The sequence below is a fragment of the Rhinoderma darwinii genome, chromosome 5 (genome assembly GCF_050947455.1).
Source record: "Rhinoderma darwinii isolate aRhiDar2 chromosome 5, aRhiDar2.hap1, whole genome shotgun sequence".
NCBI lineage: Eukaryota > Metazoa > Chordata > Amphibia > Anura > Rhinodermatidae > Rhinoderma > Rhinoderma darwinii.
In genome coordinates, this window is record NC_134691.1 from 287,270,443 (window position 1) to 287,291,318 (window position 20,876).

Below are 20,876 nucleotides of genomic sequence, written 5' to 3' on the forward strand. Positions count from 1 at the left end.
ATGTCCTACATAATCTGATCGGCGCTGTAATGTAGATAACAGCAGTGGTTTTTATTTTGAAAAACGATCATTTTTTAGCAAGTTATGAGCTAGTTTAGATTTATGCTAATTAATTTCTTAATAGACAACTGGGCGTGTTTTACTTTTTACCAACTGGGTGTTGTACAGAGGAGTGTATGACGCTGACCAATCAGTGACCAATCCGCGTCATACACTTCTCATTGTTCCAGCCCAGCATGATCCACAGCACAGTGTGATTGTGCAGTGATAGAAGCTGGGCTGGAACAATGAGAAGTGTGTGATGCTGATTGGTCACTGATTGGTCAGCGTCATACACTCCTCTGTACAACACCCAGTTGGTAAAAAGTAAAAACACGCCCAGTTGTCCATTGAGAAACTCATTAGCATAAATCTAAACTAGCTCATAACTTGCTCAAAAATGATCGTTTTTCAAAATAAAAACCACTGTTATCTACATTACAGCGCCAATCAGATTATGTAGGAGATAGGGCACTTATAATCTGGCGACAGAGCCTCTTTAATGGACAGTCATGTGACCAACCTCATGTGACCACTGGCATTCAGGTAACACTGTGCAGATATATAACAGGTGAATAGTAGATTATTGAGGCGCAAAAATGATAACGTATTTCTACTTCCAGCAACATCTCATCGTGTCTGAGGAGCAGCAGCTCTTGCATTCTTCTCACTGTCTCCTGTTTTTTTTTTATTTTTATTTTTTTTAAATTTAAATGTAACTTTATTAACAACATGACCACATCACCTAGAGACAGGAAGTTATTTTATAAATAATCTGGAGACCGTGACTACAGGCAGTGAAGTAGTTATTTATTATTCCACCATTAGGCCGCATGCACACGGCCGTGCCTGTAATCACGGGCCGCGGCAGCAGGCACGGCTGGCTACGGACAGCCGCCTGCATTTTCATCCCGTAATCCCATATGAAGTATGGGAGCACGGCCTTTAAAACACAAAAGATAGGACATGTCTTATCTTTTGCAGTACACTTCCACGGCCCGGACATCTTCCCGTAAATAAAGGTGTCCGTGGGCAATAAAATTGAAAGGGTCCAGAATTGCAGTCTGCAATTACGGACGACTTTTATGGTCGAGTGCATGGGGCCTTAGTCCTATTCACATAGCCCATGTTGCCCCAACACGTGTGTGTTGGTCACATGACTGACGCCATGTTCAGTCATATTCAGTTAGCCTGTGGATACATTACACAGGACTAATCTGTGGGCTGTAACATTCCACTGTGACAGGGGCCTCATTCACTATAATAAATGCATGTGCGCAGAATTTGTAATGGATGTATATTCGAAAACTGTATGATTTCCTATTCTACAAATAAGTAAAAAAACTGGAAAACCTCTTTAGTTGGAAGTTGTTTCTGCTGACGGCAGTATAATGTTACTTGCCAGGATGGGGGATAATGTAGACTGGCCTGTGTATTCTCTAAACTGACTGTAGACGTGAGATTTACCTTATTGTTAGCCATTAATTGACTTGCCCCACAGGTTGCCAACAGACAATCTGTCAAACGATTTGCTATATTCAATTTTTTGGGCTAGTAATTATCTGAAGTTTATGGTACAAATGGCCAATTTACTTTCATTTGGATTTTATAAATGAGCACCCTAAATTCAATTTTAGGTGTCCGAAATGCGACCACAATACCATGACCTCCTGCGTTTCTACTGATCCAGACTTTAAACACCATAGAACCCTATGGCGATCGAAGTTCGGTTAATTAAAACTGTTTGGATTTGGATGTTAAAATGTTACTGCATTAACCTGGACTAGTGATGTTTGTAATATTATCGGCCAAATGTGTTTGATGGGAGGCACGGGACAGGAAGAGAAGCTTTGCATGAGTTTTGATACTTCAAATTTATTTGTTGTGGTTTTTTTTAAATCTCGCTTGTTTTTGGCTTTTTTTGTTTTTTTTAATAGGTGTTCGATTCATTACTGAATGGTGATAGGACTTCATATTCTTCTTTCTATCAAAATGTTACAGGTTGCAGCAATTACTTCAACTATCTCCAATGTCGGGTAAGTGTTAAGCCTAATACAGATTTCTTATTTATGGTTGACGGTAAGATGTAGGGGGAGACAGTGTGTGGAGACCATTCTGCTATTTATTTATATTTTTTCTTAGCCTGTTGACATGATTCATAGTTAGAGATTTCTTGCCAAACGCAGCTGCAAACCAGACACAATGTGGCCCATATATAGTCCTCTAGGTCAAAGGAACAGTCTCATAACGTCATGTGGCTTCTCCCTTTTCCAAGTAAAACTATACGGACCCCAAGCAATCCGTGCCCGCCCAAATATTTCTGGCCCCTTTCTCCCCCTTTTCCTCTACTTCTCCTCGGTGACATGGCATGTGTATCTGTTTGAGGAGATACAGCTATATTTGTGGCATGAGTGCCATCCATCAGCCCAGCTCAGTAGTGCCAGTCTGAGCCAAGCCTGCAGTTAGGACAGTTGTGCAGCAGGAGAGTTGGGTAGGAATGCTGTGCCTGTCAGCTTGTGGCCCCTATTCCTTCCACAGAGCCCCCTACTACCTGCCTTCTCCCATGGCCCCTTCTGCAGAACCTCTCTTACTGTCTGGGACACATCCCCCCCCCCCCAATAAAAGCCTCTGTCACCTTCTGCGTCACCTGCGCCCCACAGAGCATTCGAACTAAACCTTCTGTCCCCTTTGTTCCCTGCCTACCTTAGAGCCCCTGCCACTTTTAGTCACCCCCCCCCCAACACAGTACCGCTACAACTCTGTGCTCTCTTCCCTAACATGGTCTTCCATGTCTCTTCTCCCCATTCCCTGGAGAGCTCCTGCCTCCTTTTTGCCTTCGCTCTCTGCCCACTCGCAGAACCCCTGCCAACTTGCCTCTCCCTGACTTCCCAACACCACGGTAATGGGAGGGCCCAGGGCTAAGATTCTTTGTCATCTGTTCTTACAGGAATAAAAATGACTAGGAAAACCTGATTCACTTCAATGGATGGAAAAGCTGCATCTTTTGAAGTAATCTGGACAAAATAATTGTAACATTTAAATTGGTGTGATGACATAAAGTTGATGTAATTCTTGACATCTGTTATAAGTAACATCAGTCACCATATTTACTAATGTATTGTGTGTGTTTGTTAAAAAAAAATTAAAATATTATTCCAGATAGGAGACACAACTGATGTACGTTATCCCAATGAGATCAATTTTAATGTCTTAAATTTTGGGCAAAAAGGAAAAATTACGAGATTAAAAATACCTGATGTCTATTTTGTTTTTGATTGTATCTCCTGCTAATACACGGCCGCTTTTCATAAAGTATTTGTTATCTGCAGGAGCCAGTAGACCAGGAGTATTTTGGATCTTTTTTGGCACTCCCAGAAGTGAGGAAGTCCATCCACGTTGGTAACCTGACATTTAATGATGGATCTGAAGTTGAAAAACATTTGCTTTCTGATGTGATGAAGACCATAAAGCCATGGTTGGTGGTGCTAATGGATAATTATAGGGTAAGTGTCCTGCAGCTTCAATTCTCATTACTCCCACTAACCTTCAGGAGATGGCCACTGTTGCTTTAATGCTGGTAGGTTTAATGGCCTTTAAAATAAGATGAAAGCAAAACGCTCAACTTCTCCCCCTGTACCACAACAGGAAAAGGGTTCTGCGATATTGGAAGTTTACAGAGTAATTTATTGCATTTTAGCGAACATGAAAATTAGGTGGTAAATTCCTCTTTTTCTAGTATTGAGAAGTGTGGGCATCCGTATAACGCATTAAATGGCTTTTGGAGAACACCTCCCAGTATGGCTGCCAGACTTGTACTTCCACAGCTGGACATTTTGCTGGTTTTGTGGTACCATTGATTAGTACATACTTGTTTCAGTATGTTGGACCAGCAAAATGGCAACCTAGGGTCAAACATGTTAAGGAATTTACAAAATAGATTTCACATATTTGCACTAGAAAACAACATAATTTTCTGTTAAATTACGATTAAATTAAGATCCACTGAAATTGGTGAAAACAAAGGGTTGTTAATTGCGGTGAACAGATGGCCTAATTTAATTTTTAACACATTCCCAGTGTTCTCTGTCCTTCTTTTTTTAAGTCGTATTTTTTCGGGGATGTTTGATCTACAAGTGATTTATGGGTGAGAGTTTGTCAGCAGAGAACGATGATCCGGGAGTAGTGACTTGTATTTACCTACTGCTATCAAAAGGGACTTTGCCGCCTTCCAATGTGTCTGATCGCAATAAGTTGGCATTTACTGCATAAGCTCAGTTATCGTGATTGCAATTTATCATGAGTCTTTTTAGGGGGTCTTCATGGAAACGCTTTTTAAATAAACTTCTGCTGAAGAGGACTGAATGAGTGTTTTTGTGGGGTGGTAATCCTATGGGTTGGTGCTGCAACCATTGCCCCATGTGAATATACCCACTCAAGGATATATTTTAATGTACAAATGAGTTTTCCCGGTAAGTGCTTACTAACACTTTGCCGCGCGACTGAAACCAGACTGCAAAAATACATTTGGTTTTACTTTATTTTTCCAGTTGCCATGGAAACCACCGCAAATCGCAGTAAAATTCATGCATTTTTTGGCCGCACAGCAAGAACGTGGCAGAACCGCGCCATGTGTATACTCTCTGATTTGCCATCTATGTACAGTACAGCAGACCATATTCTGTAAGATGTGTTGCAATCCCCACAGTGAGATTTTTGTCCTCAGACCCTTTGGGAAACTGTCACAAGCGTCGTATACCTTTTTCTGAAGGTGCGAAGACAGTATGGGAGTTAAATATTTTTATTTGTAAACATTTACAGCTGCCGCCATTCCATGTCTCCTTTCTCTTGGGGGCTGTGGGCAGGCTCCGCTTTACCCAATATTAACGAGTCCTGTAGATGCAAGTTGAAAGGCGTGCAGGGATTTGTAGTTGACAGCAGAAGTGCCCCTTTAAGGAAGTTAGAGAAAATACAAAAGCCTCTGAAGATTCATTTTGTAAGAGAACCTTGACCAGTATCCCGCAGGTGGGTAAAGCTTCATGAAAGCTATCCTATATTTGCCACGGACTCTAAGTCTTTTTGGTTAATGGTCTTTCAGTTCTGCACTAAATGTTCTTCATACGTTCACCTTAAAGGGGGTTTCCGGAACCAATTAATTTCTATTACACTGCACATATCAAAAATAATGTAATTTGTAATATACTAAATCAAAATTTAAATCTTCTAACACCCGATTCCAGCGCCGGTCACATGATGCATCTCCAGTAGCAAGATCCTTACTGCTGGCGCTAGCCCGTCCATGATCTGAGTTCCGTTTTCCGGCTGGCTCAACGTACGGGTCCGTCATTCCTGATGTCACTGTACACTGAGGGAAGTGGTGGACTGGATACTCCCTTTCTTTTGATAGTTTCCGGTCTGCTGCTATGGGAGAGAAAATTATGCACAGGGGCTGTGATAGCGCAGGAGTAGGCCTGTGTGGTAAACACTGCTAGTCTCTGAGCATGTGTGGTTTCTACACTAGCAGTGTTTACCACACATGCCCACTCCTGCGCTATCACACCGCCTGCGCGTCATTGTCTCCCCCCCCTAGCAGCGGACCGGAAACTATCAGAAGAAATTGTCAGGAGCCAGTAGCTAGTTGCTAGTAGCGCTCCGAAAAGGACTCCGGTGCTGGGGTTAGGGGATTCCACCGAGTCCTAGAGCAGAACCTATACTAGTGCTCTGCCCGGGACTCCGGCTTTAGGGAAGCCCTTGACAACACTGTGGAATCGCCTGACATCCCTGTCTATATGGACAGATTCCTGGAGCAAAGCCTATACTAGTGCTCTGCTCTGGGACTCCGGTTCTGGGGTCAAATGAAGGTGTTTTGTTTTTTTTTTTGTTTTTTTTACCATTATGTAAGTGTGTTTGGTACAGCACTGATATGTTGCACTTTTATCGTTGGCTCTCACTGATCTTATGAGCGCAGTAAAATGGCAATGGAGATTAGAAAAATGTTTATAGCTGGGTGTAGTAGGCGTGATGTGTACCTGCTGCCGGCGCTTTGCATGCTGGGACACAAGCAGTGCATGCTGGGAACTGTATGACCGGAAAGCAAGACAATGAACACACAGAGGTAAACAAACCTCTCAATGTAAACAAAAGAGAATAATGGTAAATTAGCTGCTTAACCCCTTCCCCTGCTTGCATTCTGGGCCCTAATGACCAAGCCATTTTTTATGTTTTTCCATCATCTCATTCGAAGAGCTACAACTCTTTTATTTTTGCGTCGACATGGCTGTATAAGGTCTTGTTTTTTTGCGGGACAAGTTGTACTTTTTAATAGCACCATTTTGGGGTACATAATTTATTCATTAACTTTTTTGAGGGGGGGATAGAAGAGAACCTGAAATGTCACCACTTTTTTTTTTTGCGCCCTAAATCTACGTTGTTTACCGTGTGGCATAAATAACACTAACTTTATTCAGCGGGTTGTTACGATTGCAAAGATACCAAATTTGTATAGATTTTGTATGTTTTACTACTTACACAGTAAAAACTCTTTTTTTTTTTTTTTAAATAATTTGTACTTGCGTCTCCGTATATGAAGAGCCATAACTTTTTTTTATTGTTCCGCCGATGCAGTTGTATGAGGGCTTTTTTTTTTTTTTGCGGGACGACTTGTAGTTTTTATTGGTACCATTTGAGAGTAGATGCGACTTTTGATCACTTTTTATCACATTTTTTTTAAAGTCAGGATTAACAGAAAACAGCAATTTTTCCATAGCTTTTTTATTTTATTTTTTACGGCGTTCACAGTGCGGGTTAAATAATGTAACAGCTTTATAGTCGGTCGTTACGGACGCGGCGATACCAAATATGTGTAACTTTTTTTGCTTTTATTCTGTTTCTCTATTTATTTTATCTATTTGGTTTTTGTTTTATTTTTTTTTAACCCCTTCCCGCTCCTTGACGTACTATTACGTCATGGCAGCTGTATCGTTCGCGCTCCATGCCGTAATAGTACGTCTCAGGAGTAACGGCCGTTTCGGCCGTCCTCCCGACACATACAGGAGCTGTGACGCTGCTGTCTTGTTCAGCAGCTGTCACAGCTCCTACAGCGGGGACCGATCGCTGTGTCCCCGCTGATTAACCCCTTAAAAGCCGCGTTCTATAGAGATCGCGGCTTTTTAGGGGTTAAGCTGCCATCGCCGGCCTGCTACGCGACAGCGGCCGGCGATGGTGACTATGGCAACCGGACACCAAACAATGGCGTCCGGCTATGCCATAGACGGAAGCCTAGTGGGTCCTGACAACGTCAGGACCCACTATGCTTGCTGTCAGTGAGTAGCTGACAGTTCTAATACACTGCACTACGCATGTAGTGCAGTGTATTAGAATAGCGATCAGGGCCTCCTGCCCTCATGTCCCCTAGTGGGACAAAGTAATAAAGTAAAAAAAAAGTTAAAAAAAGATGTGTAAAAATAAGAAAATAAAAGTTACTTTTATTACTTTTAAAAAAGTCCCACTTTTTCCCTTATCAGTCATTTATTATTAATTAAAATATATAAACAAACAAATAAACTATACATAATTGGTATCGCCGCGTCCGTAACGGCCTGAACTACAAAATTATTTTGTTATTTATCCCGCACGGTGAACGCCGTAAAAAAAAATATTAATAAACCGTACCACAATCACAATTGTTTGGTCACTTCACCTCCCAAAAAATGGAATAAAAAGAGATCAAAAAGTCGCATGTACCTAAAAATGGTACTGATGGAAAATACAGTTCGTTACGCAAAAAATAAGTCCTCGCACGGCTTTATTGATTGAAAAATAAAAACGTTCTGGCTCTTAGAATAAGGTAACACAAAAAGTGAATGATTGTTTACAAAACGTATTTTATTGTGCAAACGCCATAAGACATAAAAAAAAACTATAAACATCTGGTATCGCCGTAATCGTATCGCCCCGCAGAATAAAGTTAATATATCATTTATAGCGCACGGTGAACGCTGTAAAAAAAAAAGTATACAAAAACAATAGTAGAATTGCTGTTTATTAGTCACCACGCCACCTAAAAATGGAATAAAAACTGATCAAAAAGCCGCATGCACCCCATGAAAACTACAATGGATTCCTCAAGGGGTCTAGTTTCCAAATTGGGGTCACTTTTGGGGGGTTCCCAATGTTTTGGCACCACAAGACCTCTTCAAACCGGACATGGTGCCTAATAAAAAAGAGGCCTCAAAATCCGCTAGGTGCTCCTTTGCTTCGGAGGCCGGTGCTTCAGTCCATTACCGCCCGAGGGCCACATGTGGGATATTTCTCTAAACTGCAGAATCTGGGCAATAAGTATTGAGTTGCGTTTCTCTGATAAATCCTTTTGTGTTATAAAAAAAATGGTATAAAAAGAGTAAATTTCACCTCTACTTTGCTCTAAATTTCTGTGAAACACCTAAAGGGTTCATAAACTTTCTACATGCTGTTGTGAATACTTTGAGGGGTCTAGTTTCTAAAATGGGGTGTTTGATAGGGGTTTCTAATATATGGGCCCCTCAAAGCAACTTCAGAAATGAACTGGAACCTAAAAAAATAAATAAATGAGGCAATACTTCGCTTCTTACATTATACTGATAATGAGCAGTGCCCACTCCGAGATGACCCCAGTTTTGACCGTTTGTATAAACGGAGACCCCTATTAGACCGTTCCAGTGCCCGGTTTTCCCAAGCATACACCCCCGAGAAGTGTTTTTCTATTGATGAGTCCCTGGTACATTTTAAAGGGAGGGTTAAATTCCGCCAGTACCTGCCAGGTAAGAGGGCAAGGTATGGCGTGAAGATGTATAAGCTGTGCGAGAGTGCATCAGGGTATACCTACAGGTTTAGGATATATGAAGGAAAGGCCACCCCCAAACCAGACTGCATCCTGGACTACAATAGGTACATGGGAGGGATGGACTTGTCAAATCAAGTCCTGAAGCCCTACAGCGCCATGCGGTGTGGTATAAGAAGCTGGCCGGGCACATCATACAGATGGCTTTGTACAATTCGTATGTGCTACGTCGATGTGCAGGCCAGAGGGGAACTTTCCTGGAATTTCAAGATCTAATCTTTAGGGACCAGGAAGGGGGGGCACCCAGTACTTCTGGAAGCGAGGCCACACGCATCGTACCAGGGCAACACTTTCCAGGAGAAGTTCCCCAAACCGGTGGAAAGGGAAAGAGTCAAAAGAGGTGCAGAGTCTGCTATAAGAGGGGGATAAGGAAGAACACAATATACCAATGTGACACGTGTCCCGAAAAACCAGGGCTCTGTATAAAAGATTGTTTTAAAATGTATCATACATCCCTTGATTTTTAATTTACCCTGATGCACTCCGCACAGCTTACCCCCCTCATCTTTCCCTTCTGAGCCCTGCCGTATGCCCAGGCAGCTGATAACAGCCACATGTAGGGTATTGCCGTACCCAGGAGAACCCACATTACAATTTAAGGGGTGTATATCTCCGGTGGCGCATGCTGGGCACACTATATTGGACACTGAAATGGCATATACATATATAAAATTGCAAATCTCACACTGCACCATCTGCTGCGCATTATCTTTTACACAGTACCTGTGGGGTCAAAATGCTCACTACACCTCTAGATGAATGTCTTAAGGGTGTAGTTTTTAAAATGGGGTCACTTCTCGGGGGTTTCAACTGTACTGGTACCTCAGGGGCTTCTGCATACATGACTTAGCACCAGAAAAGCTCCAGTAGGCCAAATGGTGGTCCTTTTCTTCTGAGCCCTCCCATGGGCCCAAACGGCAGTTTATCACCACAAATGGGGTATTGCCGCACTAAGGACAAATTGGGCAACAAAATGGGGTATGTTGTTCCCTGTGAAAATAAGAAAATTTGATCAAAAATGACATTTTATTGGAAAAAATATCATTTTTTTCATTTCACAGCCCAATTCAAATAGGTGCTGTGAAAAAACTGTGCGGTCAAAATGATAACAAAAACCATAAATGAATTCCTTGAGGGGTGTAATTTCCAAAATGGGGTCACTTCTGGTGGGTTTCCATTGTTTTGATACCTCAACGCCTCTTCAAACCTGGCATGCTGCCTAAAATATATTCTAATAAAAAAGAGGCCTCAAAATGCACTAGGTGCTTCTTTGCTTCTAGGGCTTGTGTTTTAGTCCACGAGCGCACTAGAGCCACATGTGGGACATTTCTAAAAACTGCAGAATCTGGACAATACATATTTAGTAGTGTTTCTCTGGTAAAACCTTCTGTTACTAAAAAAAAATTGAATAAAATTGAAATTCAGCAGAAAAAATGAAATTTGCAAATTTCATTTCCACATTGCTTTAATTCCTGTGAAATGCCTGAAGGGTTAAAAAACTTTCTATATGCTGTTTTGAATACTTTGAGGGGTCTAGTTTTTAAAATGGGGTGTTTTATGGGGGTTTCTAATACATAGGCCCCTCAAATCCACTTCAGAACTGAACTGGCACCTTCAAAAAAAGGCTTTTGAAATTTTCTTAAGAATATGAGAAATTGCTGTTTATGTTCTAAACCTTGTAACGTCCAAGAAAAATAAAATAATGTTCAAAAAAACGATGCCAATCTAAAGTAGACATATGGGAAATGTGAACTAGTAACTATTTTGGGTGGTATAACCGTCTGTTTTTCAAGCAGATGCATTTAAATTCTGAAAAATGCTATTTTTTGTAAATTTTCTCTAAATTTTGCAATTTTTCACAAATAAAGACTGAATATATCGACCAAATTTTACCACGAACATGAAGCCCAAAGTGTCACGAGAAAACAATCTCAGAATCGCTTGGATAGGTTTAAGCATTCCGACGTTATTACCACAAAGTGAAATATGTCAGATTTGAAAAATGGGCTCTGAGCCTTAAGGCCCAAACTAGGCTGCGTCCTTAAGGGGTTAAACTTTTTTTTTTTTTTACTTTTCCCTAGTAGGACTAGTATAACTTTAATTTTCGATCATCCGATCGCTATTCGAATACACTGCAATACTTTTGTATTGCAGTGTATTACAGCCTGTCTGCTTAAAACGGACCAGGATCTGGTAGGTCATGCCTCTGGCATAGCCTAGCAGGCACACACTACAGGCAGACCTGGGGGCCTTTATTAGGCCCCCGGCTGCCATCAGAGACAGACACTCGGCGATCTTTTCAGGCCCGGTCATTAAGGGGTTAAACAATAAAAATTTAGATAGTGATTAAAAATAAAAAAAAAGTATTGAAAACCACTTTAAGAAAGCTGCAGTGAAAGGCCAATATGCCATTTTAAAATGTTCAATAGCCAAGAGCATGTTTTTGGAAACAGATTCTTTGAAATTCCTAAATGTACAGTAGAAGTGAAACCTTTCTTTTTTAAAAATAAAAATAAAAATGTAAACCTATTTCTACTGATACCTTACCCATGATGTGATGAGCATTATTGAGATTAGTTCTTGACACGCAAGTTACATGCTGATAGTTAATGTGCCTCAGGACAGGAGCAGCCTGTTTACAGATTACCTAGCCAGGAAATGATGGTTATAAAGCTGTAGGAACTGTCATTTTCTCATCTGCAGCTCGTTAAATCCCGACTAATTGCATCCTTGTTATACTGCTTAGTGGTTTGAAGTTTTTGGCACTTTATAAAACATTTTTTTACGTCCTGAAATCTAAAAACATCTAGGATTCTTTTTTTTTTTTTTGGTTAATCTTCTCCCACTACGAGACCAGAAGCAAGTTAGAAAACGGTAGCTCTTTTTGGGTAAAATTGTGAATTATGGCAACTCTCCTCATAGCAATGCTTGAGATATTTACAATATATTTCCTGCCTTCAACTTTGTTTATTTTATAAAGTGTGTCAAAGTTCCCTGAAGGTGGACAATAGTCAACCCCACAAGTTAATCATATGGCAAAATCTAATGTGTTTCTTTTATCAACCTTTACAAAGAATTGGACTATGTTTTTTTTTTTTTGTTTTTTTGTGGACCAGTGACTTGCCATGTCCTTTTTATCTCGCAGATTATATGGAGTAAGGCCGGGTTCCAACACTACGTGAACACTGCAAAATTTCCACTGGGGGAATTCTGTGTGGAAATTTTGCAGCATTTACAGTAACCGCAAAGTGACATTTTGCAACTCAGCCACACGTTGCGTGAAAAAAAAAGTAGTGCGGAAAGTTTTCTGTGGTGCTACTTTCAAATCTGCAGAACGTCAATATATGCTGTGTATTTTGTGAGATACTGCGTGTTTGGCCCATAGACTTGAATGGGGAGCATCAATTCTGCACTAGAATATGCAAGTTGAGTTTTTTGTACAGCATTTACACAGCGAAGAAGGAAAAACTGCTGTAAATCTGCAGGTGCACATAGTTTGCTATAATCTATGCTTGACCCGAAATACGCAGCAAAATCACACCATTTTCCTGGGGATTTCTAAGACTGAATTACCTGAGGTTTTTTTTTTGAGAGTTCGCTGAAGATTTTCTGTTGCAGAAAATCTGCAGCATGTCCTGCCTGTGGGAACATACTCTTGGGGTAGGAAGACACAGGGCGAATACACTGCATAAAGTACACCGCGTATCCGTTCTAGAAAACCGCAGTTCATTTTGCTTGGAAAACCGCACCAAGCTTTGGTTCCGTTTTTCAGGTGGCATATCCGCTGCGGAAATGCTGTAGGAATAAGAAAAAAAGGGGATACTTTCCTTTGATGTGTTGTCATGGCGACGTGCCCCTCTGTTGTGAGTACAGCCCGGCTTCCTAGGATGATGATGTAGTCCTGTGACCGCTGCAGTCTTTGATTGGCTGCAGCAGTCACATGGGATGAAGCTTCATCCCAGCAGGCCGGGCTCCACTCAGAACAGAGGATCATGTCGCTATGACTACGGCCAGGGGTAAGTATAAACTTTTTTTTTATTAATTTAAAAAAAATAAATTTTTTATTTGATTTTTTTTTGCGGCGGAATTGCCTCGTTTCTTTGAGTTTTACCTCCTCAATGTATTCAATGGTGAAAACCTTCAACAAGAGCAACGATTCTGCAAAATAAATTGACATGCTGCATATTCAAGAACTGCACCGCTGGTCAATTTAATAACGTTTTTCTGTGTTGCGAATGAGATTTGTTCAGACTTTATCCATATTGCTGCTACTGTACTCCGCTGCGCTTTTTCCGCAAATTAAATACGTTGCGGATAATCTGCAGTGTATCCGCTGTGTGTTCCTACCCTTAGGCTGCAGTCACATGCGGCAATTTTCTGTGCATGAAAATAAGGTCCATATATCTGAATGGGACTTGAAGAAATCTTTGCAACCAACTGCTGACTGCGCCCTTACATGCAACCTAGGCTTATTCTGCTGGGTATCAAATTCATTAAGGCCACATTTGGTCAGTATGGCTGTATATTTTTGTGTGCACAAAACAAAACATTCCTAAAGAGTAAATCCAGTTGTATAGGCTAAATATGGTGTGAATAGAACCTAATTCAGAAGTAAAGGGTGCCTGACCAGTTCAGTACTCTGCTTGATCACTACAATGAGTATCCCTTTGAAGTTTAAATGTATCCATGTAGTAAATGATTTGCTGCCGCTTGTCAGCAGAGGCGTCAGTTTACCCTTGTGTGAACTATTGCCCCTGGGCAGTCCTAAATAAAGAGAAAAAAAAGCACACTTCCTTTAGAAAAGTGATCTAAAGGTACCATTTGTTTCTTGTTTAAAAGGAAACGATAAACGCAGGTTTAAGGTTTTTGGATAGGTTGAAGCACCGCAATTCCGCTATATTACTTTTTACAAAGCCAGAGTAAGGGCCAGTTCAGAGTTTTTTTTTTTTTTTAGTTTTTTTTACATGTTCTACGCGAAAACGCGTCGTAATATGGCCGAAAATGCCTCCCATTGATTTCAATGGGAGTTGGAGGCGTTTTTTTCCCGCGAGCGGAAAAACCGACTCGTGGGAGAAAGGGACATGCCCGATCTTCGGGCGTTTATGCCTCTGACCTCCCATTGACATCAATGGGAGGCGCTCAATGGCCGTGGGCGAAAAACACCGCGAAAATCTGCGTGCAGGCAGAGGAAAATGTGCCTCAAAATTCCAAACGGAATTTTGAGGCAGATTTTCCTCCTGCAAAAAACTCCATGTGAACCCGGCCTAAATTTATCCTAACGTATATTAATCAATTATTGTAGTAGCATTTTTCCATTAATAGCCTTTTGGTCCAGAATGTAAAGGACTATTTTTAATGGCCGCAGACCTCATGCACAAGGCAGCTTTATGGATTCATACGGATTCTCTACTTCTCCATATTATGTATGGTGCTCCACACGAGGCTGTTTTACAGAATTATTTTTTCACCTATTTTGCTGAGATTTGCAGCGACTTTCACTCTTTGCAATCTGCAACATAATAAGCACTTGAAAATCTGTAGCTTGCTCCTAAACATACACAATCCAATAGCAGGACCTGTAATACATGCACTACTCTTTAATTCTACACCATGGCAAAGCTAAATACTTTTTTTGTCAAGTATTATATGCATGATACATTTATTGGCCAACTAGAAAAATGTTTGCAATCTTTCAGAGCATATAGATTTCTTAGTCACGCAAGGTTACAAGTTTTGTGTTTTTTTTTTTTTGTTTTTTTTGTTTTTTTTTTAAACCTGCCTGACGAAGGATCCTGTGTGCTCTTAAAGCTTGCAAACATAATTTTTCTGGTTGGCCAATAAAGGTATACCTATAAATCCTTTTCTCTTTTCAAACAAAAGTATGTAAAGGCTGTGTACACTTTTTGAAAGGCAAATGATAACTTTTTTTTTTTTTTTTTAATAAAAAGGTGTCTGTTCGGTGCAACTTTACAAATACTTTATTTTTTAAATATAATTTTTATTGGAAAGTTTTTGTATTTGTTACAAAATTTAAGAGTACATAGTAATAGTAATGAACAGTAAATACATGGCAATGTCTACATATTTCTAAGAATTTTTCCCATATCGTAAAAGAGTAAAATCCCTACCTCCACCCCTAAAACACGGTTCTGATAACTTGTATGATTGTTGTGAGTAAATAACCTTGGAAGATTACCGAAGTCAAGACTTGAGTTGTAGCCCACCAAGAGTGCCCTTCAAAAGGTCCCTGTTGTACCACGCAGTGTATTGAAATGGCGTGGCCATGTCTCTGTTATTTTCCGAGCAGTTCAGTAGGATTCAATGAAGACTTTCCACTTGGGGAACAGCTTCTCGGCCCTTGAATCTTTTACGTCTGTCTGTGTCTATGCGCTCCAGCCCTAACTATCTTCTACAAATACTTTTTATTAAAACTTCGTTTTACTTTTTTAGGTACAGCTGCTCTGTATACTCTATACAGAGCAGCTCTATCTAGTGCTGTTCACGAAATCCGTCAGTAACGCAGACCTTGAGAAATGTCCTGTTGGACTGAAACGTCCCATTTGTGGGTGGATAAATTCCTGTGATTTTAGATGTGCTGCCTTGTTTTTTGAATTTTGCAGTACCACAGACCTGACTGGTTCAGTCACAGCGGGTCTTGCGTGCCTCTGACACATCTAAATTATGAGCTTAGATGTAATGGTTTACAGGTGGATCCCGCGTTTCAGACACGCAGGACAGTCGCTGAACCCGTCACGTCCACGGGACTGACGGATTAATTGAACAGCGCTAGATACAGCTGCTCTATTGAGAATACAGAGCAGCTGTATCTATAGAAGTAAAGCACATTTTTAATAGAGTATAAAGTTGCACCAAACACGCTGATACACCTTTTTATTAAATAATAATTTGCCTTTCAAAGGTCTACATAGCTATGTATGTGCAGCCCACAGTTCTGTCCATGCCTATGTAAAATTATTTATATTTTAGTATGTATAGTACAGTACATTAAGTTATATAGAAGGTAAAAATCCACTTTAGGCCTTAAAAAAAACAATTTTTAAAAATGTGAACGAATATTTAGGCAGCAATCTCCATTCTTTCGTTTTTAGACTCCCTGATATTCAGTTTGCAACCTGCTCCTAGTTTCGGACTTGGCTCGTATAATTGTGTGTCTCCGTAATGCATGCTGGATGTGAGGTCTATGTGTCAAGGATGCTGCTTCCTTCACTAGCTCTCATGTATCAGCACAGCTTAAAGAGGCTCTGTCACCACATTATAAGTGCCCTATCTCCTACAGAAGGAGATGGGTGCTATAATGTAGGCGACAGCAGTGCTTTTTATTTAGAAAAACTCTCTATTTTTACCACGTTAGGACCTTTTAGCTTTATGCTAATGACATTTTTAACCGGTTAAGGACTAGGCTGTTTTACAGCTAAATGACCAGAGCAAATTTCACAATTTTGCTATGCGCTTCTTTAGATGACTATAACTCAGCAGGTGAATAAAGTTCATCTTTGAATTTTACACTCTTTTTAAAGGACAGATAGGGCTTTGTTTTAGTGGCATTTGTCAGTATATATCATTTTTTTTTTCTCTAAAGTGGGCAAAATTGGAAAAAAATGCAAGAATTTAACAATTGCGTCGGTTTATGCTAGCATTTTTCACACACGGTATGGACCACGGCCAAAATTCATCTCCTTTCACGTTCTTCCACTTCTCCCGTGCATGGGGATACCAAATATGTGTGCCTTATTCGCTGTGCGGGCATGTGCCAGGGCTTGGCATAAAAGGAGGCTTTTCGGTCCAGGAATTTTGCATTTGATTTTATAGCCGTATACTGTTTTCTGGGGGGCCTAATGCTGCTGAAACATTAGAAACACCCCATAAATTACTTCATTCACACAAGTAGACCCCACAAGGTTTCCTTCAAGGGGTTTATCATATTTTTAGCAAGTCCAGTTTTCTTCTGAAAGTTTCTTGAATAAGATGGAACAAAATAAAATCAGCACTTTTTTAGCAAATGCGTCAGTTTAGGCTAGTATTTTTCACACACGATATAGACCACGGCCAAAATTCATCTCCTTTCACGTTCTTCCACTTCTCCCGTGCATGGGGATACCAAATATGTGTGCCTTATTCGCTGTGCGGGCATGTGCCAGGGCTTGGCATAAAAGGAGGCTTTTCGGCCTTTTCGGTCCAGGAATTTTGCATTTGATTTTAGAGCCGCATACTGTTTTCTGGGGGGCCTAATGCTGCTGAAACATTAGAAACACCCCATAAATGACTTCATTCACACAAGTAGACCCCACAAGGTTTCCTTCAAGGGGTTTATCATATTTTTAGCATGTCCAGTTTTCTTCTGAAAGTTTCTTGAATAAGATGGAACAAAATAAAATCAGCACTTTTTTAGCAAATGTGTCAGTTTAGGCTAGTATTTTTCACACACGGTATAGACCACGGCCAAAATTCATCTCCTTTCACGTTCTTCCACTACTCCCGTGCATGGGGATACCAAATATGTGTGCCTTATTCACTGTGCGGGCATGTGCCAGGGCTTGGCATAAAAGGAGTCTTTTTGGTCCAGGAATTCTGCATTTGATTTTATAGCAGCATACTGTTTTCTGGGGGGCCTAATGCTGCTGAAACATTAGAATCACCCCATAAATTACTTCATTCACACAAGTAGACCCCACAAGGTTTCCTTCAAGGGGTTTATCATATTTTTAGACAGTCCAGTTTTCTTCTGAAAGTTTCTTGAATAAGATGGATCAAAATAAAATTAGCAATTTTTTAGCAAATGCGTCAGTTTATACCAGCATTTTTCACACACGGTATAGACCACGGTCAAAATTAATCTCCGTTCACATTCTGCCACTTCTCCCGTGCACGGGGATACCAAATATGTGGCCTTATTTATCACATAGAGATGTAGGAGGGCGGAGGATAGAAGAAGATTATTTCACAAATCGCTTTTTTTCAAAGCTGGTTTTACAAAACTCAACAGAGTTTCTATAACACTTCCAAAATATCTGCTCTTGAAGCAGAAATCTCAAAATATTCATCTAGGGGTATAATGGGAATTTATTTTTTGGGGTTTTCTAAAATAAGAAATTGCAGGTTAATGCAAATGGAGCTCTCCAGCAGATGAACTTTAGAAAACATCAAACATGACATCCACCCCCCACCCATTCCCTCCCTCACCCTTGGAGTAAAATCAGGGGAAAAATAAAAACGTAATGTAGGGCAAATATATTTTCAACAAATTAACTAAAATCTAATAATGCAGAACAGTGTGGTATTTTTTAAAACATGGCTCAATGCACAGGCCTTGTTGTGAGGGACATGAGGGACAGAAATATCGGGAATCTTTGCGGTGCCCGTCTTTTCTGCAGACGCGGCACTTTTTCTGGGGGTTGCTTCTGGTCGCTGTTGGGGGAATCCGACTGATGAAGTGTCTTTCAGTCAGTCGCGTGACATCCTCAGACTGGGGGCATTCTCGGGTGTCCTGAACATCAAAAATGAGGCCTTCAATAATTTTTTCCTGGAAATCCAGGTATGTGTCTCTGCCTCTGTTTTTTTTTATAGAGCACAAATGAGTTGTGGATGGCCACCTGTAACAAATAAATGGGCACCTTTTTGTACCAGGTTTTAGTTTTGCGTTTTACTAAATAGGGCTGTAAAACCTGGTCGCTTAAATCCACCCCCCCCCCATGTACTTGTTATATTCGGACACGCTCACTGGTTTGTGCTTGTCCGATGTTGCCCCTCTTTCCCTCACTGCCACTGTTCCTGCGGTATGAATCGTGCTTAGCACATACACATCTTTGCGATCCCTGAACTTGACCGCCAGCAATTCTTCAGATGCATAAGCACAGGAGTCCCCCTTTACCATGCGCTTCCCCACTAATTGCTGTGGAAAACCAATTCGGTTTTTGCGCATGGTACCACATGCCCCAGTCCTTGCAGCATGCAAATGCCTAAACAGGGGCACACTGGAATAAAAATTATCACAGTACAGGTGGTACCCCTTGTGAAGCAGAGGCTGCATTATCTCCCACACGATCTTACTGCTGGTGGAAAGATCAGGGGGGCATCCAGGAACATTTATTGTGCGGTCCCGCCCTTCATAAATTCTGAAGGCGGTGGTATATCCTGACCCGCTTTCACACAATTTGTAGAGCTTAACGCCATATCTTGCCCTTTTGGAAGGTAGATATTGGCGAAAGCTAAGTCTGCCATGAAAGTTGAGGAGGGATTCGTCCACACTTACATTCTGCTCAGGGGTGTAGAGTTGCAGAAATAAATTATTCAGGGAATTTATTAGCGGTCTTATTTTGAACAACCGATCCCGGTTTGCATCGGTACTTGGGGGGGCCTGTGCGTTGTCATTGAAGTGGAGGAACCTCATTATTGTCTCATAACGAGACCTGGGCATTACTGCAGAATATACTGGGGTGGCTTGGGCGGGTCTTGTTGACCAGTAAGACCTAATGGAGGGCTTTTTGACAATACCCATATTTAGGGTGAGCCCCAAAAAAAATGTTAATTCCTGCAAATTGGTGGGCGTCCAATCTCTGGCATGGGTGGATGAAGGTTTCTGCCTTATATATTGCGTGGCATATAAATTTGTTTCGTGGACAATCTGATTTAGGATGTCGTCCGTTATAAATAAATGGAAGTAATCCATTTGGACAAAATTTGTATTGTCCACGGTTATGCCAGGAGTGGCCGTAAATCCGTGGATTCTAGGCCCAAAAGATGGGGCAGGTGCCCATACAAGAGCCTGGACTGGAGGGACCAGGCTGTCCCGTGCTACAGCGCTACTTGGCCCTGCGCTTTCATGTTCTGCAGTTTCGACTGCATCAGGGACAACGTCCCCTGAAGATGAACCTGAAGTGACGCTGTCATCGTCACTACCTAAAACAGGTTCCATCTCGGACGCCATCTCTGATGCGGTCTCCGACTCAGACCACAGCATGGCGTATGCCTCCTCGGCGCTAAACCACTTCCTCGCCATAACGTAACTAACACTAACTAAACAAATTTTTTTTTTTTTTATTTTTTTTATAAAACACACAAACTAACTGCTATATATATCTACACTACCGCTAACAAAAAAATAAACCGCTATTGCTATATATATTATATATATGTGGATATATATATAATTATATACTCCCTACCTGCCTATTCTAATAGAATAAAAGAAAGAAAGGTAGATAGATAGAAAAAAAGATAGCTGGATAGATAGATTGTATAGATAGATAGAAATCTATCTATACAGAGAATGTTTTAGAGTGTAACTGTATTTTTTTGTAACTGTAACTGTAATCTTCTGGCAGCAATTCTCCCGAGTCTCTTCTTCTCCTCAAACTGAAACAATGTTTGAGGAGAAGAAAAGAGGCAGGAGATTTACTGCCAGAAAAGTCCAAAATAAAACAAATGTGGTCGCTGTGATAGGTTTTCACAGCGACCACATGATCAGGGACCATCAGATTGGTCCCTGATACTCTGCCCAGTGCCCAGAGCTGTTGGTAACAGCGTGGGCACAGGGCTGTGTGCACGCGATCGCGTGCACACTGTTTTATAAGCAGGAATGCATGTGATCGCTGTGATTGGTTGTCACAGCGACCACATGTTCAGGGACCATCAGATTGGTCCCTGATACTCTGCCCAGTGCCCATGGCTGTTAGCAACAGCCAGGGCATAGAGCTGTGTGCACGCGATCGCGCGTGCACAGTCTCTGAAGTGCGGCCGTATATATACTATACGCCGGACTTTAGAGACCCTGACCGCTGGCCGTATATTTACGGCCAGCGGTCGGGAACCTGTTAATGCCCAACTGGGAGTGTTTTTACTTTGATCAGCGTCATACACTCCTCTGTACAACGCCCACTTGGTCTAATCAGCATCATGCACTTCTCTCCATTCATTTAGTCAGTGCATAGGGATCCTGCTAGAT

The 20,876-nt window shown here is 41.1% G+C and overlaps 1 protein-coding gene across 4 annotated transcripts in view; it reads left to right on the forward strand.

Moving 5' to 3' along the window:
* CPVL (carboxypeptidase vitellogenic like) overlaps positions 1-20,876 on the forward strand; it is a 100,789-nt gene that overhangs the window by 50,806 nt on the left and 29,107 nt on the right. For all 4 annotated transcript variants that reach the window (XM_075827250.1, XM_075827252.1, XM_075827249.1 and 1 more), the window contains exons 10-11: positions 1,977-2,075; positions 3,369-3,542. In XM_075827250.1, the coding sequence (XP_075683365.1) occupies positions 1,977-2,075; positions 3,369-3,542 (273 nt within the window). The remainder of the gene's footprint in view (positions 1-1,976; positions 2,076-3,368; positions 3,543-20,876) is intronic.